Raw genomic sequence first — 27,501 nt, forward strand, 5'->3', positions numbered from 1 at the left:
ACACTTGCACACACAGATACACATTCACACACTTACTCACACACAGACACACTCGCACACACTTAAGACACGCACACACAGATACACACTTGCACACACACACAGACACACATTCGCACACTTAGACTCACACACAGACACACTCGCACACACTTAAGACACACACACACAGATACACACTTGCACACACATACAGACACACAGATACAGATATACATACAGACACACACGCACGCATTTACACTAATTATATGGCTTCAACGAGGTCTATCTGCGACAGAATTTTCTGATGTGTCTGCAGTTTCCAGCTTCCTGCTGATTCAACATACTCGTCAGAAGTTAACCAATATTACCACAGTTTGCTGGCTAATCCCGGTAACACAGTGGTTAGCACAGTTGCTTCACAGCTCCAGGGTCCCGGGTTCGATTCCCTGCTGGGTCACTATCTGTGCGGAGTCTGCACGTTCTCCCGTGTCTGCGTGGGTTTCCTCCGGGTGCTCCGGTTTCCTCCCACAAGTCCCGAAAGACGTGCTGTTAGGTGAATTGGACATTCTGAATTCTCCCTCCGTGTACCCGAACAGGCGCCGGAATGTGGCGACTAGGGGCTTTTCACAGTAACTTCATTGCAGTGTTAATGTAAGCCTACTTGTGACACTAACAAAGATTATTATTATATTAGAATCGCAGTGCCAGGAGCTTGTCAGGGTCAAGGACAGGAGAAATACCATTTGTACAAAAAAGAGTGACTCAGGGACTCGTGCTCCGTGTCTGAAGTGCAGAGGAAAGTGTCAGCTGAGAACACAATGATCCAGCTGCCACCTAAAGGAACATAAACCTGCGCTCTGTATCACGATAAACATCTCCTAGGGAAAGATACTGGAGGCTGGGGAACAGCTGAGCATCAGGGAGAATGTCTGCAGCTCTCTTAAGCAAGGCTTTACAAAACAACAGCAGATGCAGCGGAGGCCAGAGATGGCCAGTACACGCACATGTGTTTATAGAGGCTAGGTCCCCCAGCCCGCCCGCCCGCCAGCACTGACATGCTCAAAAAGGATTGAGTGGAGAAGTCCGGAGCAGGAGGTACTCAATCATATCTCTGAGCTGGAACAGAAACAATATTTATAAACAAGGCAAACTTTCCAGCCAGGATTCTTGTCTTTCCCTGAATGTGACTTGGAAAAGTGAATGGAGCTGCTCCAGTGTGAAGCCAGTGAAACTCGCTGGCGAAACAGCTTCAAACCAATCGACATCATCCATCCCCAACCCCCCCACAACTCAGTGAGGACATCTGATAACAGCTTTGTCCAGTTAATGTAGTCAAACGTTCCGAGGCAACAGGATCATAATCAGACAAACATCCGATCCAGAGCCACGTGGGGGTGGGAGGGGGGTAGGAATTAATAATTATAATCTTTATTCGTGTCACAAGTAGGCTTACACTTACACTACATTGAAGTTACTGTGAAAATCCCCTAGTCGCCACACTCCGGTGCCTGTTCGGGTACACCGAGGGAGAGTTCAGAGGGTGATTCTCCGGTCTCCGACGCCAAAACCGCATTCAGAATCCACGTTGGCGCCGAAATCGGGGTCGGCGCCGCTTTTGCGATTCTCTGCCCCCTGCAAAGCAGTGTACGCTGTCGGGAAGGACTCAGGACGTAACCGGAGGCCCTCCCCCCGACACTCCGCCCCCAACGGGCCGAGTTCCCGACGGCGTCAGTCACTCGTGGTATTTATTTTCGGGAACTCAGCGTGGCGGCTGCGGACTAAGTCCAGCACCACCACAATCGGGGGATGGGAGCCTATCCACGGACAGGGGGCACTTTGGCGGGGGCTGGCGGCACTGGTGGGGGGTTGTACCCGCAGGGGTGGCGAGCCTGGCCAAAGGGGGACACTATTTTGCAGGCTGGGTCCATGCGCCGCCAGCGCCATGTTGCACGGCGTGGCCGCTGTGCGCCTGCGCAGCCACAGACCCGCTAATTCTCCGACCATATCGGTAGAGAGAGCCGGGTGCTCTACGCTTCGTGCCTGTTTGCCCCCCCACCAGACGGAGGATTGGTGGCCGTTTTGTCGGTTGTAAAAGACCACCGTCCCCAATTGTGTGGGGGGACGAGACAGTGGGGAGAATGGTGAGCGAGGGGTTATTGCCAAGAATGAGGTGGTGAGGGAGGGGGGTAGTTGCTGTAAAATAGCAGTCCAAATATGTCAGCATTTGTCTCAAACTATTTCATCTTTTAAAAATCAAAATATAAGCTCTAAGACTCTAGGCACCCAGGGTAAGGAAGAGAAAGCATTCTGTAGAGCCCTTAATAATCACACAACACCCAAAGCATTTTACTGTTGCAGCACAGGTAATGTGACAGTCAATTTATGCACAGTGAGATTCCACAAACAGTAATGAAGTCGATGACCAAGCAATCTGCCTCAGTGATGTCGAGGGATAAATATTAACCAAGGAAATCGCCCCGCTCTTCTTTGTAATAGAGTAACAGGCCGGGATTCTCCCGTCCCGCGGTCAAGTTCTGACGCTGGCGTCAAAAGCGGCGTGAGCCACTCCGGCGTCAACGAGCCTCCAGGCCCAGGTATTCACCCCTCCCTCGGGGGCTAGTATGGCGCTGGAGTGGTGTCCGCTGCTCCGGCGCTCGAACGCCGGCGTGCCACGGACGGCGCGGGTCTGCGCGTGCACGTGGGTTCCCGTACCGCGCTGGCCCCCGGGCAATATGGCGGAGCCCTGCAGGGGCCTGGGCGGAGGAACATAGGCCCCCACGGAATTAGCCCGCTCGCCAATTGGTAGGCCCCGTTCGCAGGCCAGGCCACCGTGAAGCCCCCCCCCCGGAGTCGGATCCCCCCACCCCCCCATCAAGACAGCCCCCGCAGCCAGAACTCCGAGGTCCCGCTGGGTAGGATCATACGTAACCTACGCCGGCGGACTCGGCTGAACTCGGCGGGCACTCGGCCTGTCGAGGCGTGGAGAATCGGCGAGTGGGCCCTTCTCAACGGCCCCTGACCAGTGCGGCGGCGACCCCACGGGCGCCGGAAAATCGGTGGCCTGGCGCGGGATCGGAGAATCCCGACCATAGAGTCTACAGCACAGAAAAGGCCCTTCGGCCCATCCCGCCTACGCCGGTCAATAATAACCAGCTCACCATTCTAACCCCATTTCCCAGTCCTCGGCCCGTCTGCCCTGGCATCGCAAGTTCACATCTAAATACTCCTAAAATGTGCTGAGGGTCTCTGCCTCCATCCCCCTTTCAGGCAGCGAGTTCCAGACTCCCAGCACCCTCTGGGTAAAAGGTTTTCCCTCACATCCCCTCTAAACCTCCTGCCCCTCACCTTAAATCTCTGCCCCCTGGTCACTGATCCCTCCACCAAGGGGAAAAGTTTCTTCCTGTCTATCTATCTGTGCCCCTCAGAATTTTATACATCTCAATCATGTCCTCCCCTCAGTCTCCTCTGCTCCAAGGAAAACAACCCCAGTCTGTCCAATCTCTCTTCATAACTAACACTCTCCAGCCGAGACAGCATCCTGGTGAATCTGCTCTGCCCCCTTTCCAGTGACTATCACATCCCTCCTGTAATGTGGATTCCGGAACCACACACAATACTCTCGCTGTTCCAAACCAACTGTTTTATACAGTTCCAGCATAACCTCTCTGCTCTGAAACTCCCTGCCTCGGCTAATAAAGGCACGAATACCATATGGATTATTTTTTTATATATAAATTAAAGTACCCAATTCTTTTTTCCCCTATTAAGGGTCAATTTATCATGGCAAATCCACCTACCCTGCACATCTTTGGGTTGTGGAGTGAGACCCAAGCAGACACGGAGAATGTGCAAACTCCACAGAGACAGTGACCCGCGGGCGGGATGGAAACGGGGTCCTCAGCACCGTGAAGCAGCAGTGCTAACCACTGCACCACCGTGCCTCCCCGATATATGCTTTCTTGACCACTGTATCCACCTGCTCTGCTACCGTAAGGGACGGGTGTACATGCAGCCCAAGATCTCTCTGACCAGGTGCTTCCCAGGGTCCTGCCGTTCATCCTGTATTCAATCGAGTCGTGGGAACTTTTATATTCAATCAAAAGAACAGATAGACTTTGGTTCAAGACTTTGGACAGGGCAGCACTCCCTCAGTACTGACCCTCTGATAGTGCAGCACTCCCTCAGTACTGACCCTCTGACAGTGTAGCACTCCCTCAGTACTGACCCTCTGACAGGGCAGCACTCCCTCAGTACTGACCCTCTGACAGTGCGGCACCCCCTCAGTACTGACCCTCTGACAGGGCAGCACTCCCTCAGTACTGACCCTCTGACAGTGCAGCACTCCCTCAGTACTGACCCTCTGTCAGTGCGGCACACCCTCAGTACTGACCCTCTGACAGTGCGGCACTCCCTCAGTACTGACCCTCTGTCAGTGCGGCACTCCCTCAGTACTGACCCTCTGACAGTGCAGCACTCCCTCAGTACTGACCCTCTGACAGTGCAGCACTCCCTCAGTACTGACCCTCTGACAGAGCGTCACTCCCTCAGTACTGACCCTCTGACAGTGCGGCACTCCCTCTGTACTGACCCTCTGACAGTGCAGCACTCCCTCAGTACTGACCCTCTGACAGTGCAGCACTCCCTCAGTACTGACCCTCTGACAGTGCGGCACTCCCTCAGTACTGACCCTCTGACAGTGCGGCTCTCCCTCAGTACTGACCCTCTGACAGTGCGGCTCTCCCTCAGTACTGACCCTCTGACAGTGCGGCACTCCCTCAGTACTGACCCTCTGACAGTGCAGCACTCCCTCAGTACTGACCCTCTGACAGTGCAGCACTCCCTCAGTACTGACCCTCTGACAGTGCAGCACTCCCTCAGTACTGACCCTCTGACAGTGCGGCACTCCCTCAGTACAGACCCTCTGACAGTGCGGCTCTCCCTCAGTACTGACCCTCTGACAGTGCGGCTCTCCCTCAGTACTGACCCTCTGACAGTGCGGCACTCCCTCTGTACTGACCCTCTGACAGTGCAGCACTCCCTCAGTACTGACCCTCTGACAGTGCGGCACTCCCTCAGTACTGACCCTCTGACAGTGCGGCTCTCCCTCAGTACTGACCCTCTGACAGTGCGGCTCTCCCTCAGTACTGACCCTCTGACAGTGCGGCTCTCCCTCAGTACTGACCCTCTGACAGTGCGGCACTCCCTCAGTACTGACCCTCTGACAGTGCAGCACTCCCTCAGTACTGACCCTCTGACAGTGCAGCACTCCCTCAGTACTGACCCTCTGACAGTGCAGCACTCCCTCAGTACTGACCCTCTGACAGTGCTCTTAGTACTGTACAAGTGTCAAACTGGATTGTGTTCATGTCTTTGGAGTGGAATTTGAACACAACCTCCTGGCTCAGAGGTGGTTCTGGTGCCAGTGGGTAGAACTTTCACCTCTTAAGCCACAGTTGAGATTACAATTACTCAATCAGCAGGTTATAGATTTCAGTCACACTCCAAAAGCTTAGATGCCACAAGGGTCACAGATCGGGGGCGAGATTCTCCGACCCCCCGCCGGGTCGGAGAATCGCCGGGTGCTGGCGTGAATCCCGCCCCCGCCGTTTGCCGAAGTCTCCGGCACCAGATATTCGGCGGGGGCGGGAATCGCGCCGCGCTGGTTGGCGGCCCCCCCGCTCGATTCTCCGGCCCGGATGAGCCGAAGTCCCGCCGCTAAAATGCCTGTCCCGCCGGCGTAAATTAAACCACCTACCTTACCGGCGGGACAAGGCGGGGCGGGTGGCCTCCGGGGTCCTGGGGGGGACGCGGGGCGATTGGCCCCGGGGGGGTGCCCCCACGGTGGCCTGGCCCGCGATCGGGGCCCACCGATCCGCGGGCGGGCCTGTGCCGTGGGGGCACTCTTTCCCTTCCGCCTCCGCCACGGTCTCCACCATGGCGGAGGTGGAAGAGACTCCCTCCAATGCGCATGCGTGGGAAACTGTCAGCGGCCGCTGACGCTCCCGCGCATGCGCCGCCCAGAGATGTCATTTCCGCGCCAGCTGGCGGGGCACCAAAGGCCTTTTCCGCCAGCTGGCGCGGAAATTCCTCCGCCGTCGGCCTAGCCCCTCAATGTTGGGGCTCGGCCCCCAAAGGTGTGGAGCATTCCGCACCTTTGGGGCGGCGCGATGCCCGTCTGATTGGAGCCATTTTGGGCGCCAGTCGGTAGACATCGCGCCGTTTCCGGAGAATTTCGCCCAAGATGTTAAACTGAAGCACTCTGCCCTCTCAGGAGAATGTGAATGATCCATCACAGCGTTTTAAAATCAGGCAACACCTCTCAATCTCCTGCTCAACATCGGAACCTCGACCACCATCACCAATATTACAGTAACCTCGTCTCACTGGACGCTTTTGTGTTGTAATTGGCTTCAAACTGTCCCGGTTTAAAACAACAGCCGCAGGTAATTGACAGGGTGTGAAGCGCTCTGGAATGTGATGAAGTGCTGCAGGTCTGATCTACCTCAATACGATTGTCTTTAGTTCCATTCCTGGGTAAATATTCTTGCCAAACCGCGATTGTTCGCCACTGACCAGAGATGGTTAAGAGGAAATTTAGCGGAGGCATTGAAAATTGAGGCATTTCGATCCAGTGAGTAAAATAAACTGTTCGCACTGACAGAAGTGACGGTTTTAAGCTGACTAGAATTTACTGAGCTAGTCTATTCTAATCTGGAATGTGCTGCCCGAAAGGGAAACGGAGTCAGGCTCGACTGTAGCTTTCTAAGGGGATTGGGAAAATATTTGCAAGGCTCTGGAGAAGAGTGTGGAAAAATTGGACAGGTTCTTAAGAGGGCCAGTACAGGTGTGAAGGGCAGAGCGGCCTCCTTGCGTGCTCCTATGATTCTATATCCCCTGCTTCAGGTGGAGACAGGGAGGCATCTCCATGGAAAGCGGGTGGAGATGAAGGACTGCAGCAGCACTGCTACCCGGGGAAACTACCCTCACTCACAAAGCCCTGGCAGGCCGTTGCTAGGTCACAGGCGACGGCCTCAGCTTTCTCCTCAAGTAACCTGAACAAGTTCAGCCCGCTGGGCATGCCAAACATGGTTCTGTACACAACACATCCTGATACCTATTAAGCACAGATGATGTCTATCGCTTTAGTGCAAACAGATTTTTTTCAAACTGCCTACACATGTACAAATGAGATTATTCACCTTAATTCCTCATCGGAAAACAAGCTAACTTTTCCATTTGTTGACTCAGTCAAATATTCTCCTCTCCTGTGTTATTCCCACGCAAAATCCCCTTGCCCCATACTGGCTAACTACAATTAGTTTCCGAAGTTCATTTCTCCTCTTTGTGTGTGTGAGAGAAGAGCTGGGAGATGATCGAGATGAAATAGGTATAAATTTAAACCATCTTTCAAATGAGATTTAAACTGGGGACCTGACCACCCTCTCGAGTGGAGGTCTGAGATCCCATCACGTTTTGAAGAGGACGGGCAGTTCGGTCCGTTGCTCTGGCCAATATTTATCCCTCAACCAACATCAGTCAACAAGATATCTGACTACTTGTCTGATTGTTGCTTTGGGATTTCAATGCGCACACTGGCTGCAGCTTTTTCGAGATTACTGCAGTGTTTATACTTCATAAAGACCCTCAATGGCTGTGAATCTTTGGGATATCCTAATGTCATGAACAACGCTACGGAAATGCAAAATCCTTTCCATTTGAAAGAGCAGCTCCACGAAGATATGTGGAGAAAGGGGAGAGGGGTTTAAACAGGTCTGTCCATTTCAGGCAGGGTGCGATCAGGAACTGGTGAGAGGCTGTGTGTGGAATCCCTGGAGAGTGAACCCATGCCCCACAGACCTGCTACAACCTGCTGCCAAGAACAATACAGACGTTGGAAATCCTGTCATTTATCGTGCCACTTTAGTGCTGGATTCCATTAGCTTGACCCCATTACAATTCCAGACCAGATCCAACAGGGGCCCGGGTCCTGGACAGAAACCCCAATATTTAATTTTAATTTTGTAAGACTGAGGAAAGGCTACCTTGCTCCAGGTGTGATTTCACCCCAAATAGGGAAATGGTAAATTAAAACAAACTTTATTACTAACACAGAATTAAAATATCTTCAACATCACACCAGAAAGTAGTTTCCAATTACCCCTTAAACAATGCTAATCAATACAGTGACACAATAACCCTTAACTGCTATCTTTATTCCCACTCAAACAACAAAACCATCTCTGATCCCAATCCACTTTTAAATAGTTAGCACTCAGCAATACTTGCTGTACAGCGATGTCTTGAATACTCCACTTTGAGAAAGAGTGATATTTCGAGACTGCTTTAAAGAAAGAGACCTGACTCCCTGTCAGAATAATGCAGAATCTCTGGCTACATTTCTTCAGAAACCTTCTCAGCTTCCCTTCCAGCCAAAAACAAAAACTCTGAAAAGCTCAACACCTGACTGCATCAGCCCCTGGCTCATCCTAATAACTGCATCATCTTGCTAAGCTGAACCCAATGTCTCTAATTAACTACACTGCAGGTAACCCTCTTACTGTAAATAAAAGTCCATTCGCCCAAACTTTTATGATGCTTTAATTGCACCTCTGGCTCTAGAAAGCCGAGCTGCTTTTAAAACCAGGATTCTTTAAAACATGACTGCAGCGGTCACACAAACTAACCCTGACTGCACCCAATACATAGAACACAATATGTCTGAAATTCGTACACTCGTCACAACCCACAACAGTAAAATTCTGAAAATTGGCCAACCATTTGTTTAATATCCAAGCTCAGGAAAGCAGGCCCTCAAGGTTCCCTACAGACACGATGGAGCTAGCACACAGAAATACTGGCAGAGATCCACAGGCGTGAGTGGTGGCAGAGCCAGTTTCCTTATTCCCAGTTTACTGTGTGTCATGGCATTCCTTTGGCTTGGATCATGGATTTCTCGGAAGAGGAGCAGGCCATTTCGCCCTTCGAACCTTTTTCAGCGTTCTAGTAGATCATGGTGTCAGCGTGGAAGAGTTCTCTGATCAGGAAGGAATGTGTTCTGGCCTTGGCTTTCAGCCGTGCTAGATTGTAGAGGTTTCCGTCTGACCTAGTGTGCAGGTAAACTCCCTCCAATAACTCCAGGAAAGGCACAGGTCAGGAGCACGGAGAAGAAGATTCTGATTAGAGTGGGGACTCCGACACTTCCCTGTCTCTCTCAATTCCATCAGCTAGCTCTGCTGCCTATCCAGTAGTTTTAACTTTCTGTTCCTCAACATGCGTCTTACTAACCAATGGAAGTGAATCTTTACATTCTTCTAAAAGAAACACCTCTCTACGGGATTTGTACGTTTCCTCAACATTTAACGCTCGTATAGAACCATCAAAACTGTTTTTCTTCACCCTCTCAAATTCAGCGTGAGTTTGTCCAGCTGGTTTACTGCATTTTAAAATTTCTGCCTCAACTATGAGGAGAGGTTGAATAAACTCGGTTTGTCCTCACTGGAACGACGGAGGTTGAGGGGTGGCCTGATAGAGGTCTACAAAATTATGAGGGTCTAGGACAGAGTGGATAGTCAGAGACTTTTTCCCAGGGTAGAGGGGTCAATTACTAGGGGGCATAGGTTTAAGGTGCGAGGGGCAAGGTTTAGAGGGAATGTGTGAGGGAAGGTTTTTTACACAGAGGGTACTGGGTGCCTGGAACTCGCTGCCGGAGGAGGTGGTGGAAGCAGAGACGACAGCAGCATTTAAGAGGCTTCTTGATGAATAGAGGAATGAGATGGGAATAGAGGGATACGGACCCAGGAAGTGAGGAAGACGGGCATCATGAGAAAGAAAGATGTGAAGTTCCGAAATAAACATGGCGACGACACCCCTTCTTATTAAATTTACAAACACCTGTGTTATCCACAAAATGTCAAAAAGCCAAGCCAAATCATTTTTAAATTGCAAATGGCAGTCTTGATCATAAAGCCAGCTATCTCTCCATACTACAACACTTTGACTGGAGGCCAAGGGCGGGATTCTCCGACCCCCCACCCCGGGTCGGTGAATCGCTGGGGGGTGGTGTGAATCCCGCCCCCGCCGACTGCTTAATTCTCCGACGCCGGGGATTTGGCGGGGGCGGGAATCGCGCCGCGCTGGTCGGTGGCAGCAGCCCCCCCCCCGGCGATTCTCCGGCCCGCAATGGGCCGAGTGACCGCCCGTTATTGGCCGATCCCGCCACGTAAATTAGAGTAGGTACTTACCGGCGGGACCTGGCTGTGCGGGCGGCCTCCGGGGTCCTCGGGGGGGCGCGGGGGGATCTGACCCCGGGAGGTGCCCCCACGGTGGCCTGGCCTGCGATCGGGGCCCACCGATGGCCGACGCGGAAATGAACCCCTCCTGCGCATGCGCTGGGATGACGCCAGCACATGCTGCGCTCCCACGCATGCGCCAACTCGCGCCAGCTGGCGGAGGCCCTTCGGCGGCAGTTGGCGTGGCATCAAGCCCCTTCTGCGCCAGCCGGCGGGGCGCAAACCACCCCGGCGCCGGCCTAGCCCCCGAAGGTGCGGAGGATTCCGCACCAAGTCTCTGAATGTACTCAAGAAACAGGCAGATAATGTTTTAGATTTTAACGGGCTATGGGGAGAAAGCGGGAACATGGCATTGAGGTCGAGGGTCAACCGTGATCATGTTGAATGGCAGAGCGGGCTCGAAGGGCAGAAGGGCCTCCTCCTGCTCCTAGGTTCTATGTATTCAGAGTCATTGAAATGGAGAAGACCACACAGGTTTGACCCCTGGGTTTGGTAACAAGCAAACAGATTCACAAAAAACGAGAATGTGCAAAGTAAAGCAGACACAGCAGCAGTGACCGGTTTTATCACTGCTAACTCCTCACTTAACTGAAACAGCACAGATTAACCCTTCGGGGTACTGAATGTCTTTTGGAATTTGCACATTATCTGACAAAAATGGTTTTCTGTGGCTAAGAAACACAGGGGCACAATAACGGTGGGTGTACACTGTCGCCTGAGATTGGTATCCGAGGAGAAATGCTTTCGACACTCTCTCAGGCTTTCTGGGGCCGGTCACAAACCAGCTGAATCAATCTCTACTTCGGCAGCTGGGGCACAGGCTGCAATCGGCCAGAGACTGGCAATGAACCTTGACCCTGGGCAGGTTCGAGGGGTGTGTCTGAAGGCCTGAATTCTTGAGAGGCAGCCAGAGAGCTCAGGTGGTTGTCCTGACAAGAGCACTGAGGGTTCAAGGACAGTGATGACGTAGGATCGGAGTTACTCTGCCCCTCTCCTCCACCATTTCACATCCCATGGAAGTTAACAGACTGGATGATGCCACTTGCAGAAGCACAAAGACGGCCACTGTTTTCTGCCAGTTTATTCCATTTCAGTGGACTCTGAAGCTAAAACAAAAGTCACTTTAAAGAGTGATGTCCTCGTAGCTCTGGGCAATAACTCCATTCCGACCCAGGAGACTACACTATAAATGATGAAGTGAAGCCATCAGGATGCCATCCATTTGATGAATTGTACACCGCTATAAATAACGGTGAAACGGAATACCGGAGGCCTTGATCATCGTGGCCGGGGACTTCAACCAAGCCAACCTCAAGAGGGTACTGCCAAAATTTCACCAGCACATCTCCTGCCCCCCCAGGGGCCCCAGCATCCTTGTCCACTGCTACACAAACATCAAGGGCACCCACCAATCGATCTCCCGACCGCACTTTGGGAAATCAGACCACAAGACAGTGCTCCTTCTCCCGGCATATAATCAGAAACGTAAGCAGGGAAATCCTGCTTCAAGAAGACCACCATCATACCGGTGGCAAAGAAGAACCAGGCAACGTGCCTCCATGTCTACCGTCTGGTGGCCTTGACATCGAAATGCTTTGAGAGGTTGGTTATGAGACACATCAACTCCATACTCCCAGAATGCCTTGCAACCCACTGCGATTTGCATACCACCACAACCGGTCCACAGCAGAAGCCATCTCCCTGGCCCTACACTCATCCCTGGAGCATCTCAACAACAAGGACCCCTACGTCAGACTCCTATTTATTGACTACAGCTCTGCCTTCAACATCATAATCCCAGCCAAGCTCATATCAAAGCTCCAAAACCTAGGACTTGGCTCCTCACTCTGCAACTGGATCCTTGACTTACTGACCCATAGACCACAATCATAGATCATAGAATTTGCAGTGCTTAAGGAGGCCATTCGGCCCATCGAGTCTGCACCAGCCCTTGGAAAGAGCACCCCACCCAAGCTCACGCCTCCACCCTATCCCCGTAACCCAGTAACCCCACCTAACCTTTTTGGTCACTAAGGGCAATTTATCATGGCCAATCCACCTAACCTGCACATCTTTGGACTGTGGGAGGAAACCGGAGCACCCGGAGGAAACCCACGCAGACACGGGGAGAACGTGCAGACTCCGCACAGACAGTGACCCAGCGGGGAATCGAACCTGGGACCCTGGAGCTGTGAAGCAACAGTGCTAATCACTATGCTACCGTGCTGTCCACGTGTTCCTCGTGCTCCCCAATCAGTAATAATAAACAACAACACCTCCTCACAATAGTCCTCATTGCCAGGGCTCCGCAAGGCTGCGTACGTAGCCTCCTACTATACGTCCTCTACACACACGACTGCGTGGCAAAATTCGGTTCCAACTCCATCTACAAGTTTGCTGGTGACATGACCGTAGTGGGTCGGATCTTGAAGAATGATGAATCAGAGTATAGGAGGGAGATAGAGAATCTAGTGGAGTGGTGTAACGACAACAATCTCTCCCTCAATGTCAGGAAAACTGAGGAGCTGGCTATTGACTTCAGGAAGTAAAGTATTGTACACACCCCTGTCTGCATCTACGGGGCCGAGGTGGAGCTGGTTGACTGCTTCAAATTCCTAGGTGTGCACATCACCAACAATCTGTCCTGGTCCACCCACATCGATGCTACAACAGAGCCTATACTTCCTCAGGAAACTAAGGAAATTCGGCATGTCCACATTGACTCTTATCAGTTTTTACAGATGCACCATAGAAAGCATCCTATCGGGCTGCATCACAGCCTGGTATGACAACTGCTCGGCCCAGGACCGCATGAAACTTCAGAGAGTCGTGAACACAGCCCAGTCCATCACACAAACCTGCCTCCCATCCATTGATTCTGTCTACACCTCCCGCTGTCTGGGGAAAGCGGGCAGCATAATCAAAGACCCCTCCCACCCGGCTTACTCACTCTTCCAACTTCCAACTTCTTCCATCGGGCAGGAGATACAAAATCTGAGAATACGCACGAACAGGCTTAAAATGAGCTTCTTCCCCACTGTTACCCTGACTCCTAAATGACCCTCTTATGGAGTGACCTGAACCTTTGCCAGCCTGGCAATGGGTACCAGGTGGGCACTGTTAAGGTGCCAGGCTGGAATTTTTCCCACGCCAGGGATTGGGCCTCGGGGTTTATCATCCCTGCCCATGTGAGGTGGGGGTGCGGGGGGGGGGGGGGGGGCTTATAGGTGAGACAGGGATTTGGGGGTTTCAAGGGTCACGTTGGGGGTTGAGGGATAAGGAGGCTATTTTTCATTGGCACCCCGATCTCTTCCTGCAGTGAGGAATTCTGGCCAGCGCGGCCTCAGTGCAGAGAACGGGACCAAATGTGGCCACGGTGGGACGTTTCCCGCCGAGTCCCCGGATTGTAACCAAGTCCCATTAGACAGCGAGGTGCTTCTCGCCGCTGCGAGCACCGGTAATCACCCGCTTAACCCCGGTCGGCAGGGAACTTTCTTTTGGTTAGACCGCACCCAAAACCCATTTCTTGAATTTACCCCAAAACCCCACAAATTGTGTTCTTTTGGTTGGGGAACAATGAATTGACCTAACCTCCAGTCAGGGAGATAAAATTTACAGGTCATTGATTCTCCTTGAATTAGACACAGTGGGATGGTCACTGAGTTAAAAGCTAAGTATGCGGTTAGTGCTCTGGGGTTTCTGTGTGTGTGTGTGTGTGGGGGGGGGGGGGGGGGGTAGATTTTTGTGTGGGGCGGGGGGGGCTCTCATTCTGATTTAATTATAAACAGCCCACCCACAGGGTGCGACAGGTATGTCTGGATCCCAGCACGTTCCTGTTGTTTACCAGCCTCACAATGGACCAACACCTGTCTGAGATCCGACCAAACCCCCGACATGTATCGTGTATCAGAATTAAACCTGACAACTTGCAGATCTCTGCGTCCCCCCAGCTTGACCTCTTCAACATCCTTTCTTTAAGCGCTCCCCCATTGGTGGCTACGCATTCAGTAGCCTCAGGCCCAAGCAGGAGGTGTCCCTCTCTAAATCCCGGCACCACACTCTCCGCTCAAGACACACTTACAAACCTACCTCTTGAACCGAGCTTTTGGCCATTAGCACCAACAGGGTGCATGTGGTGTGTGCTCCAGTGTCAAATTCTGTTGGATAATTGCTCATGTGAAGCACCTTGGGGTGTTTTATGAAGGTACTATCTCAAAACGTGGCAAATCTGGTTTAGCACAGGGGCTGGTTTAGCACAGGGCTAAATCGCTGGCTTTTAAAGCAGACCAAGGCAGGCCAGCAGCACGGTTCAATTCCCGTACCAGCCTCCCCGAACAGGCGCCGGAATGTGGCAACTAGGGGCTTTTCACAGTAACTTCATTGAAGCCGACTTGTGACAATAAGCGATTTTCATTTCATTTCATTTTCATTTCAAATCTACTGGCTAACAAAATAAAGGTGTTAGGGAGGAAGGGAGAGGACAGCTCTCAGTGTACCTGGTCTGATGGCGCTCATCACGGCCCGCGATGCTTTCAGAACGGCTCGGTAGATATCTCGCTGGTCAGCAGTGAACCTGCCATTGGCTGGAAATGAGCAGGTGATGTCAGAGCCATAGCAATAATATTCACCTCCCATATCGAAGAGGCTGTAAATACAAAATCAGTATATTAGGAAAAGATAATCACAGAGCTTCACTTCTCACATACAGGCCTACACACAGCAGAGACTAAATCCACAACAACATCAAACAATCTGAACAACATTCATTTTATTTCACATCCCAGGACAGGTACAGCACGGGGTTAGATACAGAGTAAAGCTCCCTCTACACTGTCCCCATCAAACACTCCCAGGACAGATACAGCACGGGGTTAGATACAGAGTAAAGCTCCCTTTACACTGTCCCCATCAAACACTCCCTGGACAGGTACAGCACGGGGTTAGATACAGAGTAAAGCTCCCTTTACACTATCCCCATCAAACACTCCCAGGACAGGTACAGCACGGGGTTAGATACAGAGTAAAGCTCCCTTTACACTGTCCCCATCAAACACTCCCAGGACAGGTACAGCACGGGGTTAGATACAGAGTAAAGCTCCCTTTACACTATCCCCATCAAACACTCCCAGGACAGGTACAGCACGGGGTTAGATACAGAGTAAAGCTCCCTTTACACTGTCCCCATCAAACACTCCCAGGACAGGTACAGCACGGGGTTAGATACAGAGTAAAACTCCCTTTACACTGTCCCCATCAAACACTCCCAAGACAGGTACAGCACGGGGTTAGATACAGAGTAAAGCTCCCTCTACACTGTCCCCATCAAACACTCCCAGGACAGGTACAGCACAGGGTTAGATACAGAGTAAATCTCCCTCTACACTGTCCCCATCAAAAACTCGCAGGACAGGTACAGCACGGGGTTAGATACAGAGTAAAGCTCCATCTACACAGTCCCCATCAAACACTCGCAGGACAGGTACAGCACGGGGTTAGATACAGAGTAAAGCTCCCTCTACACTGTCCTCATCAAACACTCCCAGGACAGATACAGCACAGAGTTAGATACAGAGTAAAGCTCCCTCTACACTGTCCCCATCAAACACTCCCAGGACAGGTACAGCACGGGGTTAGATACAAGTAAAGCTCCCTCTACACTGTCTCCATCAAACCCTCCCAGGACAGGTACAGCACGGGGTTAGATACAGAGTAAAGCTCCCTCTACACTGTCCCCACCAAACACTCCCAGGACAGGTACAGCACGGGGTGAGATACAGAGTAAAACTCCCTCTACATTGTCCCCATCAAACACTCCCAGGACAGGTACAGTACGGGGTTAGATACAGAGTAAAGCTCCCTCTACACTGTCCCCATTAAACACTCCCAGGACAGGTACAGCACGGGGAGAGATACAGAGTAAAGCACCCTCTACACTGTCCCCATCAAACGCTCCCAGGACAGGTACAGCACTGGGTTAGATACAGAGTTAAGCACCCTCTACACTGTCCCCATCAAACACTCCCAGGACAGATACAGCACAGAGTTAGATACAGAGTAAAGCTCCCTCTACACTGTCCCCATCAAACACTCCCAGGACAGGTACAGCACGGGGTTAGATACAAGTAAAGCTCCCTCTACACTGTCTCCATCAAACCCTCCCAGGACAGGTACAGCACGGGGTTAGATACAGAGTAAAGCTCCCTCTACACTGTCCCCACCAAACACTCCCAGGACAGGTACAGCACGGGGTGAGATACAGAGTAAAGCTCCCTCGACACTGTCCCCATCAAACACTCCCAGGACAGGTACAGTACGGGGTTAGATACAGAGTAAAGCTCCCTCTACACTGTCCCCATCAAACACTCCCAGGACAGGTACAGCACGGGGTTAGATACAGAGTAAAGCTCCCTCTACACTGTCCCCATCAAACACTCCCAGGACAGGTATAGCACGGGGTTAGATACAGAGTAAAGCGGCCTCTACGTTGTCCCCATCAAACACTCCCAGGACAGGTACAGCACGGGGTTAGATACAGAGTAAAGCTCATTCTACACTGTACCCATCAAACACTCCCAGGACAGGTACAGCATGGTGTTAGATACAGAGTAAAGCTCCCTCTACACTGTCTCCCATCAAACACTCCCAGGACAGATACAGCACGGGGTGAGATACAGAGTAAAGCTCCCGCTACACTGTCCCCATCAAACACTCCCAGGACAGGTATAGCACGGGGTTAGATACAGAGTAAAGCTCCCTCTACACTGTCCCCATCAAACACTCCCAGGACAGGTACAGCACGGGGTTAGATACAGAGTAAAGCGCCCTCTACGTTGTCCCCATCAAACACTCATAGGACAGGTACAGCACGGGGTTAGATACAGAGTAAAGCTCCCTCTACACTGTCTCCCATCAAACACTCCCAGGACAGATACAGCACGGGGTGAGATACAGAGTAAAGCTCCCTCTACACTGTCCCCATCAAACACTCCCAGGACAGGTACAGCACGGGGTGAGATACAGAGTAAAGCTCCCGCTACACTGTCCCCATCAAACACTCCCAGGACAGGTATAGCACGGGGTTAGATACAGAGTAAAGCTCCCTCTACACTGTCCCCATCAAACACTCCCAGGACAGGTACAGCACGGGGTTAGATACAGAGTAAAGCTCCCTTTACACTGTCCCCATTAAACACTCCCAGGACAGGTACAGCACAGGGTTAGATACAGAGTAAAGCTCCCTCTACACTGTCCCCATCAAACACTCTCAGGACAGGTACAGCACAGGGTTAGATACAGAGTAAAGCTCCCGCTACACTGTCCCCATCAAACACTCCCAGGACAGGTACAGGACGGGGTTAGATACAGAGTAAAGCTCCCTCTACACTGTCCCCATCAAACACTCCCAGGACAGGTACAGGACGGGGTGAGATACAGAGTAAAGCTCCCTCTACACTGTCCCCATCAAACACTCCCAGGACAGGTACAGCACGGGGTTAGATACAGAGTAAAGCTCCCTCTACACTGTCCCCATCAAACACTCCCAGGACAGGTACAGCACGGGGTTAGATACAGATTAAAGCTCCCTCTACACTGTCCCCATCAAACACTCCCGGGACAGGTACAGCACGGGGTTAGGTACAGAGTAAAGCTCCCTCTACACTGTCCCCATCAAACACTCCCAGGACAGGTACAGCACGGGGTTAGATACAGAGTAAAGCTCCCTCTACACTGTCCCCATCAAACACTCCCAGGACAGGTACAGCACGGGGTTAGATACAGAGTAAAGCTCCCTCTACACTGTCCCCATCAAACACTCCCAGGACAGGTACAGGATGGGGTGAGATACAGAGTAAAGCTCCCTATCCATTTGTCGCACTCAGCTTCTGTATCAGATCCTCACAAGTTACTGAAGTTGGGCTGGTGCCAATTTGTTCCTGCAAATGTTCTCCTCCTTTGCTGAAGGCAGTGGGTCTTGCTGAGGCAGGAAAGGAGACAATATTCTCGGTAAAATAATTCAAATTTAATTAGCATGTCCTGCGCAATGCATTTCAACCAGAGAGTAAGTGACAGGAATAGCTGAGCTAACTGTGGGAATGTCAGCTACAACTCTGACCCACAGCTGGGTCACGTCCATCCTCACAAGGGTCAGTGAACCCACGTCGGCCCTGAACTGCAAACTCACAAACAGAGATGAAGGAGGGAGGGGAGCAGACAGGCGAGAACTGGGGGAGAGGAAATGGGAAAAACATAGTGAGAGAGAAAGGCAATGGGGGAAAGGGGGAGTAAAAGGTCAGGGTGCGACCCAACGGCCACGCTGCATCGGAGAAGCAGTGTGGCCGGTGAAAGCCAGGAGACTCTGCTCCCGGGATCTAACACCTCGCGTAATTCAACGCGATCTCAGGGGACGTTGCAATGTAAATCCCGCCCACAATGGGGGGAGTCCTTGGGTGGGCGCCATTCAACACTGGTCCCCATAACCGGGGAGCAGACGGAATGGCCCTCGTGGGGGTCTCCCAGGGGATCGGAGGCCCCCAGTTGTATGTCTCTTTGGGCAGGGTGGTGGTGCCAAGCTGGCATTTATGCACGTGCGTGATTGGGGTGGGGATGCCCTTTGGGGCAAGGGTGTGGGGGCTGGGGATTGCTTCGGGGGCCTCAGAGATCGGATGCATTTAAAAATGGAGCCCCGGTCTCTCGCTACACTGTGGAGTTCCAGTGAGCAGAGCACCCCAGTGTACAAAACGGGGCCTGTGTATGTCCTCAGCCACGCGTTCCCCACTGAGTCTCCACTGCGAGCACTGGGAACAGAGCTAAATGCGCCCGCTCGGGGGCCTTTGTTCCCATTGAACTGAGCCAATACAGAGATATAGGGAGGTAAGCGGGAGAGAGTGGAACAATTATAGAAGGGAGAGCTATGGGAGAGAGAGTGCGGAGATTAAACAGGGGGAGGTGTGGGGAATTGGCAGCACGGTAGCACAGTGGATAGCACAATTGCTTCACAACTCCAGGGTCCCAGGTTCGATTCCCGGCTTGGGTCACTGTCTGTGTGGAGTCTGCACATCCTCCCCGTGTCTGCGTGGGTTTCCTTCGGGTGCTCCGGTTTCCTCCCACAGTCCAAAGATGTGCAGGTTAGGAGGATTGGCCATGGTAAATTGCCCATAGTGTCCAAAAAGGTTAGGTCGGGTTACTGGGATAGGGTGGAGGTTTGGGTAAGGAGCTCTATCCAAGGGCCAGGGCGCATTCGATGGGCCGAGTGGCCTCCTTCTGTACTGTAAGTTCTATAATCTATGATTAGAGAGAGGATTAGAGAGGGGCAGGTGTGGGTCTGGGAATGAGAGATTATAAAGGGGAAGTGTGGGGGAGAGAGTGAGGGGATTGTAAAGGGATAGATGTGGGGGTGGGTGTGAGGGATCATTGAGAGGGAGATGTGGGAGTGAGTGGATTATAGAGGGGGAGGTGTGGGAGTGAAGGTATTATAGAGGGGGAGGTGTGGGAGTGAGGGGATTATAGATGGGGAGGTGTGGGAGTGAAGGGATTATAGAGGGGGAGGTGTGGGAGTGAGGGGATTATAGAGGGGGAGGGGTGGGGGTGAGGGGATTATAGGGGGGAGGGAAGGGAGTGAGGGGAATATAGAGGGGGAGGGGTGTGTGTGAGTGGATTATAGAGGGGGAGGTGTGGGAGTGAGGGGATTATAGAGGGGGAGGGGTGGGGGTGAGGGGATTATAGGGGGGAGGGAAGGGAGTGAGGGGAATATAGAGGGGGAGGGGTGTGTGTGAGTGGATTATAGAGGGGGAGGTGTGGGAGTGAGGGGATTATAGAGGGGGCGGTGTGGGAGTGAGGGGATTATAGAGGGGGAGGTGTGGGAGTGAGGGGATTATAGAGGGGGCGGTGTGGGAGTGAGGGGATTATAGAGGGGGAGGGGTGGGGGTGAGGGGATTATAGGGGGGAGGGAAGGGAGTGAGGGGAATATAGAGGGGGTGTGTGTGAGTGGATTATAGAGGGGGAGGTGTGGGGGTGAGGGGATTATAGAGGGGGAGGGTGTGAGGGGATTATAGAGGGGGAGGTGTGGGCGTGAGGGGACAATAGAGGGGGAGTGGAGGGAGTGAGGGGATTATAGAGGGGAAGTGTGGGAGTGAGGGGATTATAGAGGGGGAGGTGTGGGAGTGAGGGGATTATAGAGGGGGAGGTGTGGGAGTGAGGGGATTATAGAGGGGGAGGGGTGTGAGTGAGTGGATTATCGAGGGGGTGGTGTGGGAGTGAGGGGATTATAGAGGGGGAGGGGAGGGAGTGAGGGGATTATAGAGGGGGAGGTGAGGGAGTGAGGTGATTATAGAGGGGGAGGGGTGTGAGTGAGTGGATTATCGAGGGGGTGGTGTGGGAGTGAGGGGATTATAGAGGGGGAGGGGAGGGAGTGAGGGGATTATAGAGGGGGAGGGGTATGAGTGAGTGGATTATAGAGCTGGAGGGGAGGGAGTGAGGGGATTATAGAGGGGGAGGTGTGGGAGTGAGGGGATTATAGAGGGGGAGGGGTGGGGTGAGGGGATTATAGAGGGGGAGGGAAGGGAGTGAGGGGAATATAGAGGGGGAGGGGTGGGGTGAGGGGATTATAGAGGGGGTGGTGTGGGCGTGAGGGGATTATAGAGGGGAAGGTGTGGGAGTGAGGGGATTATAGAGGGGGAGGTGTGGGAGTGAGGGGATTATAGAGGGGGAGGTGAGGGAGTGAGGGGATTATAGAGGGAGAGATGAGGGAGTGAGGGGAATATAGAGGGGGAGGGTGTGAGGGGATTATAGAGGGGGAGGTGTGGGCGTGAGGGGATTATAGAGGGGGAGGTGTGGGAGTGAGGGGATTATAGAGGGGGAGGTGAGGGGATTATAGAGGGAAAGGTGAGGGAGTGAGGGGAATATAGCAGGGGAGGGGTGGGAGTGAGGGGATGATAGAGGGGGAGGGGTGGGAGTGAGGGGAATATAGAGGGGGAGGGGTGGGAGTGAGGGAATTATAGAGGGGGAGGTGTGGGAGTGAGGGGATTATAGAGGGGGAGGTGTGGGGTGAGGGGATTATAGAGGGGGAGGGAAGGGAGTGAGGGGAATATAGAGGGGGAGGTGTGGGAGTGAGGGGATTATCGAGGGGGAGGGGAGGGAGTGAGGGGATTATAGAGGGGGAGGTGAGGGAGTGAGGGGATTATAGAGGGGTGGTGTGGGAGTGAGGGGAATATAGGGGGAGGGGTGGGAGTGAGGGGATTATAGAGGGGGAGGTGTGGGAGTGAGGGGAATATAGGGGAGGGGTGGGAGTGAGGGGATTATAGGGGAGGGGTGGGAGTGAGGGAATTATAGAGGGGGAGGGGAGGGAATGAGGGGATTATAGAGGGGGAGGGGTGGGAGTGAGGGGATTATAGAGGGAGAGGTGAGGGAGTGAGGGGAATATAGAGGGGGAGGGGTGGGAGTGAGGGGATTATAGAGGGGGAGGGGTGGGAGTGAGGGGAATATAGAGGGGGAGGGTGTGAGGGGATTATAGAGGGGGAGGTGTGGGCGTGAGGGGATTATAGAGGGGGAGGTGTGGGAGTGAGGGGATTATAGAGGGGGAGGTGTGGGAGTGAGGGGAATATAGGGGGAGGGGTGGGAGTGAGGGGATTATAGAGGGGGGGTGTGGGAGTGAGGGGAATATAGGGGGAGGGGTGGGAGTGAGGGGATTATAGAGGGGGAGGTGTGGGAGTGAGGGGATTATAGAGGGGGTGGTGTGGGAGTGAGGGGAATTTAGAAGGGGAGGTGAGGGAGTGAGGGGATTATAGAGGGGGATGTGAGGGAGTGAGGGGATTATAGAGCGGGAGGGGAGGGAGTGAGGGGATTATAGAGGGGGAGGGGTGGGAGTGAGGGGAATATAGGGGGGAGGGGTGGGAGTGAGGGGATTATAGAGGGGGAGGTGTCGGAGTGAGGGGATTATAGAGGGGGTGGTGTGGGAGTGAGGGGAATATAGGGGGGAGTGAGGGGATTATAGAGCGGGAGGGGTGGGAGTGAGGGGATTATAGAGGCGGTGGTGTGGGAGTGAGGGGATTATAGAGGGGGAGGTGTGGGGGTGAGGGGATTATAGAGGGGAGGGGAGGGAGTGAGGGGATTATAGAACGGGAGGGTGTGGGGGTGAGCGGAATATAGAGGGGGAGGTGTGGGAGTGAGGGGATTATAGAGGGGGAGGTGTGTGGGTGAGGGGATTATAGAGGGGGAGGTGAGGGAGTGAGGGGATTATAGAGGGGGTGGTGTGGGAGTGAGGGGATTATAAAGGGGGAGGGGAGGGAGTGAGGGGATTATAGAGGGGGAGGGGAGGGGATTATAGGGGGAGGGGAGGGAGTGAGGGGATTATAGAGGGGGAGGGGAGGGAGTGAGGGGATTATAGAGGAGGAGGGAGTGAGGGGATAATAGAGGGGGAGGTGAGGGAGTGAGAGGATTATAGAGGGAGAGGTGAGGAAGTCAGGGGATTATAGAGGGGCGGGGAGGGAGTGAGGGGATTATAGAGGGGGAGGGGAGGGAGTGAGGGGATTATAGAGGGGGAGGGGAGAGAGTGAGGGGATTATAGAGGGGGAGGGGAGGGAGTGAGGGGATTATAGAGGGGAGGGGTGGGAGTGAGGGGATTATAGAGGGAGAGGTGAGGGAGTGAGGGGAATATAGAGGGGGAGGGGTGGGAGTGAGGGGATTATAGAGGGGGAGGGGTGGGAGTGAGGGGAATATAGAGGGGGAGGGTGTGAGGGGATTATAGAGGGGGAGGTGTGGGCGTGAGGGGATTATAGAGGGGGAGGTGTGGGAGTGAGGGGATTATAGAGGGGGAGGTGTGGGAGTGAGGGGATTATAGAGGGGGAGGTGAGGGAGTGAGGGGATTATAGAGGGAGAGATGAGGGAGTGAGGGGAATATAGAGGGGGAGGGTGTGAGGGGATTATAGAGGGGGAGGTGTGGGCGTGAGGGGATTATAGGGGGGAGTGAGGGGATTATAGAGCGGGAGGGGTGGGAGTGAGGGGATTATAGAGGCGGTGGTGTGGGAGTGAGGGGATTATAGAGGGGGAGGTGTGGGGGTGAGGGGATTATAGAGGGGAGGGGAGGGAGTGAGGGGATTATAGAACGGGAGGGTGTGGGGGTGAGGGGATTATAGAGGGGGAGGTGAGGGAGTGAGGGGATTATAGAGCGGGAGGGGAGGGAGTGAGGGGATTATAGAGGGGGAGGTGTGGGAGTGAGGGGATTATAGAGGGGGTGGTGTGGGAGTGAGGGGAATTTAGGGGGGAGGTGAGGGAGTGAGGGGATTATAGAGGGGGAGGTGAGGGAGTGAGGGGATTATAGAGGGGGAGGTGAGGGAGTGAGGGGATTATAGAGCGGGAGGGGAGGGAGTGAGGGGATTATAGAGGGGGAGGGGTGGGAGTGAGGGGAATATAGGGGGAGGGGTGGGAGTGAGGGGATTATAGAGGGGGAGGTGTCGGAGTGAGGGGATTATAGAGGGGGTGGTGTGGGAGTGAGGGGAATATAGGGGGGGAGGTGAGGGAGTGAGGGGATTATAGAGCGGGAGGGGTGGGAGTGAGGGGATTATAGAGGGGGTGGTGTGGGAGTGAGGGGATTATAGAGGGGGAGGTGTGGGGGTGAGGGGATTATAGAGGGGAGGGAGTGAGGGGATTATAGAACGGGAGGGTGTGGGGGTGAGGGGAATATAGAGGGGGAGGTGTGGGAGTGAGGGGATTATAGAGGGGGAGGTTTGTGGGTGAGGGGATTATAGAGGGGGAGGTGAGGGAGTGAGGGGATTATAGAGGGGGTGGTGTGGGAGTGAGGGGATTATAAAGGGGGAGGGGAGGGAGTGAGGGGATTATAGAGGGGGAGGGGAGGGAGTGAGGGGATTATAGGGGGAGGGGAGGGAGTGAGGGGATTATAGAGGGGGAGGGGAGGGAGTGAGGGGATTATAGAGGAGGAGGGAGTGAGGGGATTATAGAGGGGGAGGTGAGGGAGTGAGAGGATTATAGAGGGAGAGGTGAGGAAGTGAGGGGATTATAGAGGGGAGGGGAGGGAGTGAGGGGATTATAGAGGGGGAGGGGAGGGAGTGAGGGGATTATAGAGGGGGAGGGGAGGGAGTGAGGGGATTATAGAGGGGGAGGGGAGAGAGTGAGGGGATTATAGAGGGGGAGGGGAGGGAGTGAGGTGATTATAGAGGGGGAGGGGTGGGAGTGAGGGGATTATAGAGGGGGAGGTGTGGGCGTGAGGGGATTATAGGGGGGGTGGGGTGGGGGCGAGGGGATATAGAGGGGGAGGGGTGTGAGTGAGGGGATTATAGAGGGGGAGGGGAGGGAGCGAGGGGATTATAGCGGGGGAGGGGAGGGTGTGAGGGGAATATAGAGGGGGAGGGGTGGGTGTGAGGGATTATAGAGGGGGAGGTGTGGGAGTGAGGAGATTATAGAGGAGAGGTGTGGGAGTGAAGGGATTATAGAGGGGGAGGTGTGGGAGTGAGGGGATTATAGAGGGGGCGGTGTGGGAGTGAGGGGATTATAGAGGGGGAGGGGTGGGGTGAAGGGATTATAGGGGGAGGGAAGGGAGTGAGGGGAATATAGAGGGGGAGGGGTGTGTGTGAGTGGATTATAGAGGGGGAGGTGTGGGGGTGAGGGGATTATAGAGGGGGAGGGTGTGAGGGGATTATAGAGGGGGAGTGGAGGGAGTGAGGGGATTATAGAGGGGGAGGTGTGGGAGTGAGGGGATTATAGAGGGGGAGGTGAGGGAGTGAGGGGATTATAGAGGGGGAGGTGTGGGTGGTGAGGGGATTATAGAGGGGGAGGTGAGGGAGTGAGGGGAATATAGAGGGGGAGGGGTGTGAGTGAGGGGATTATAGAGGGGGAGGGGAGGGAGTGAGGGGAATATAGAGGGGGAGGGGTGTGAGTGAGTGGATTATAGAGGGGGTGGTGTGGGAGTGAGGGGATTATAGAGGGGGAGGGGAGGGAGTGAGGGGATTATAGAGGGGGAGGGGTGTGAGTGAGTGGATTATAGAGCTGGAGGGGAGGGAGTGAGGGGATTATAGAGGGGGAGGTGTGGGAGTGAGGGGATTATAGAGGGGGAGGGTGTGAGGGGATTATAGAGGGGGAGGGAGGGAGTGAGGGGAATATAGAGGGGGAGGGGTGGGGTGAGGGGATTATAGAGGGGGAGGGTGTGAGGGGATTATAGAGGGGGAGGTGTGGGCGTGAGGGGATTATAGAGGGGAAGGTGTGGGAGTGAGGGGATTATTGAGGGGGAGGTGTGGGAGTGAGGGGATTATAGAGGGGGAGGTGAGGGAGTGAGGGGATTATAGAGGGAGAGATGAGGGAGTGAGGGGAATATAGAAGGGGAGGGGTGGGAGTGAGGGGATTATAGAGGGGAGGGGTGGGAGTGAGGGGATTATAGAGGGAGAGGTGAGGGAGTGAGGGGAATATAGAGGGGGAGGGGTGGGAGTGAGGGGATTATAGAGGGGGAGGGGTGGGAGTGAGGGGAATATAGAGGGGGAGGGTGTGAGGGGATTATAGAGGGGGAGGTGTGGGCGTGAGGGGATTATAGAGGGGGAGGTGTGGGAGTGAGGGGTTTATAGAGGGGGAGGTGTGGGAGTGAGGGGATTATAGAGGGGGAGGTGTGGGAGTGAGGGGATTATAGAGGGGGAGGTGAGGGAGTGAGGGGATTATAGAGGGAAAGGTGAGGGAGTGAGGGGAATATAGCAGGGGAGGGGTGGGAGTGAGGGGATTATAGAGGGGGAGGGGTGGGAGTGAGGGGAATATAGAGTGGGAGGGGTGGGAGTGAGGGAATTATAGAGGGGGGAGGTGTGGGAGTGAGGGGATTATAGAGGGGGAGGTGTGGGAGTGAGGGGATTATAGAGGGGGAGGGGTGGGGTGAGGGGATTATAGAGGGGGAGGGAAGGGAGTGAGGGGAATATAGAGGTGGAGGTGTGGGAGTGAGGGGATTATCGAGGGGGAGGGGAGGGAGTGAGGGGATTATAGAGGGGGAGGTGAGGGAGTGAGGGGATTATAGAGGGGTGGTGTGGGAGTGAGGGGAATATAGGGGGAGGGGTGGGAGTGAGGGGATTATAGAGGGGGAGGGGTGGGAGTGAGGGGAATATAGAGGGGGAGGGTGTGAGGGGATTATAGAGGGGGAGGTGTGGGCGTGAGGGGATTATAGAGGGGGAGGTGTGGGAGTGAGGGGATTATAGAGGGGGAGGTGTGGGAGTGAGGGGATTATAGAGGGGGATGTGAGGGAGTGAGGGGATTATAGAGGGAAAGGTGAGGGAGTGAGGGGAATATAGCAGGGGAGGGGTGGGAGTGAGGGGATTATAGAGGGGGAGGGGTGGGAGTGAGGGGAATATAGAGGGGGAGGGGTGGGAGTGAGGGAATTATAGAGGGGGAGGTGTGGGAGTGAGGGGATTATAGAGGGGGAGGTGTGGGAGTGAGGGGATTATAGAGGGGGAGGGGTGGGGTGAGGGGATTATAGAGGGGGAGGGAAGGGAGTGAGGGGAATATAGAGGTGGAGGTGTGGGAGTGAGGGGATTATCGAGGGGGAGGGGAGGGAGTGAGGGGATTATAGAGGGGGAGGTGAGGGAGTGAGGGGATTATAGAGGGGTGGTGTGGGAGTGAGGGGAATATAGGGGGAGGGGTGGGAGTGAGGGGATTATAGAGGGGGAGGGGTGGGAGTGAGGGGATTATAGAGGGGGAGGTGTGGGAGTGAGGGGATTATAGAGGGGGATGTGAGGGAGTGAGGGGATTATAGAGGGAAAGGTGAGGGAGTGAGGGGAATATAGCAGGGGAGGGGTGGGAGTGAGGGGATTATAGAGGGGGAGGGGTGGGAGTGAGGGGAATATAGAGGGGGAGGGGTGGGAGTGAGGGAATTATAGAGGGGGAGGTGTGGGAGTGAGGGGATTATAGAGGGGGAGGTGTGGGAGTGAGGGGATTATAGAGGGGGAGGGGTGGGGTGAGGGGATTATAGAGGGGGAGGGAAGGGAGTGAGGGGAATATAGAGGTGGAGGTGTGGGAGTGAGGGGATTATCGAGGGGGAGGGGAGGGAGTGAGGGGATTATAGAGGGGGAGGTGAGGGAGTGAGGGGATTATAGAGGGGTGGTGTGGGAGTGAGGGGAATATAGGGGGGGAGGTGAGGGAGTGAGGGGAATATAGAGGGGGAGGGGTGTGAGTGAGGGGATTATAGAGGGGGAGGGGAGGGAGTGAGGGGAATATAGAGGGGGAGGGGTGTGAGTGAGTGGATTATAGA

The 27,501-nt window shown here is 54.0% G+C and overlaps 1 protein-coding gene across 7 annotated transcripts in view; it reads right to left on the reverse strand.

Annotated features, from left to right (window-relative positions):
• The window catches only part of pepd (peptidase D), a 720,447-nt gene that overhangs the window by 47,273 nt on the left and 645,673 nt on the right, over positions 1-27,501 (reverse strand). For all 7 annotated transcript variants that reach the window (XM_072517763.1, XM_072517762.1, XM_072517760.1 and 4 more), the window contains one exon: positions 14,771-14,919. In XM_072517763.1, coding sequence (XP_072373864.1) covers positions 14,771-14,919 — 149 coding nt within the window. The remainder of the gene's footprint in view (positions 1-14,770; positions 14,920-27,501) is intronic.

Source organism: Scyliorhinus torazame, chromosome 10 (assembly GCF_047496885.1).
Source record: "Scyliorhinus torazame isolate Kashiwa2021f chromosome 10, sScyTor2.1, whole genome shotgun sequence".
Classification (NCBI taxonomy): domain Eukaryota; kingdom Metazoa; phylum Chordata; class Chondrichthyes; order Carcharhiniformes; family Scyliorhinidae; genus Scyliorhinus; species Scyliorhinus torazame.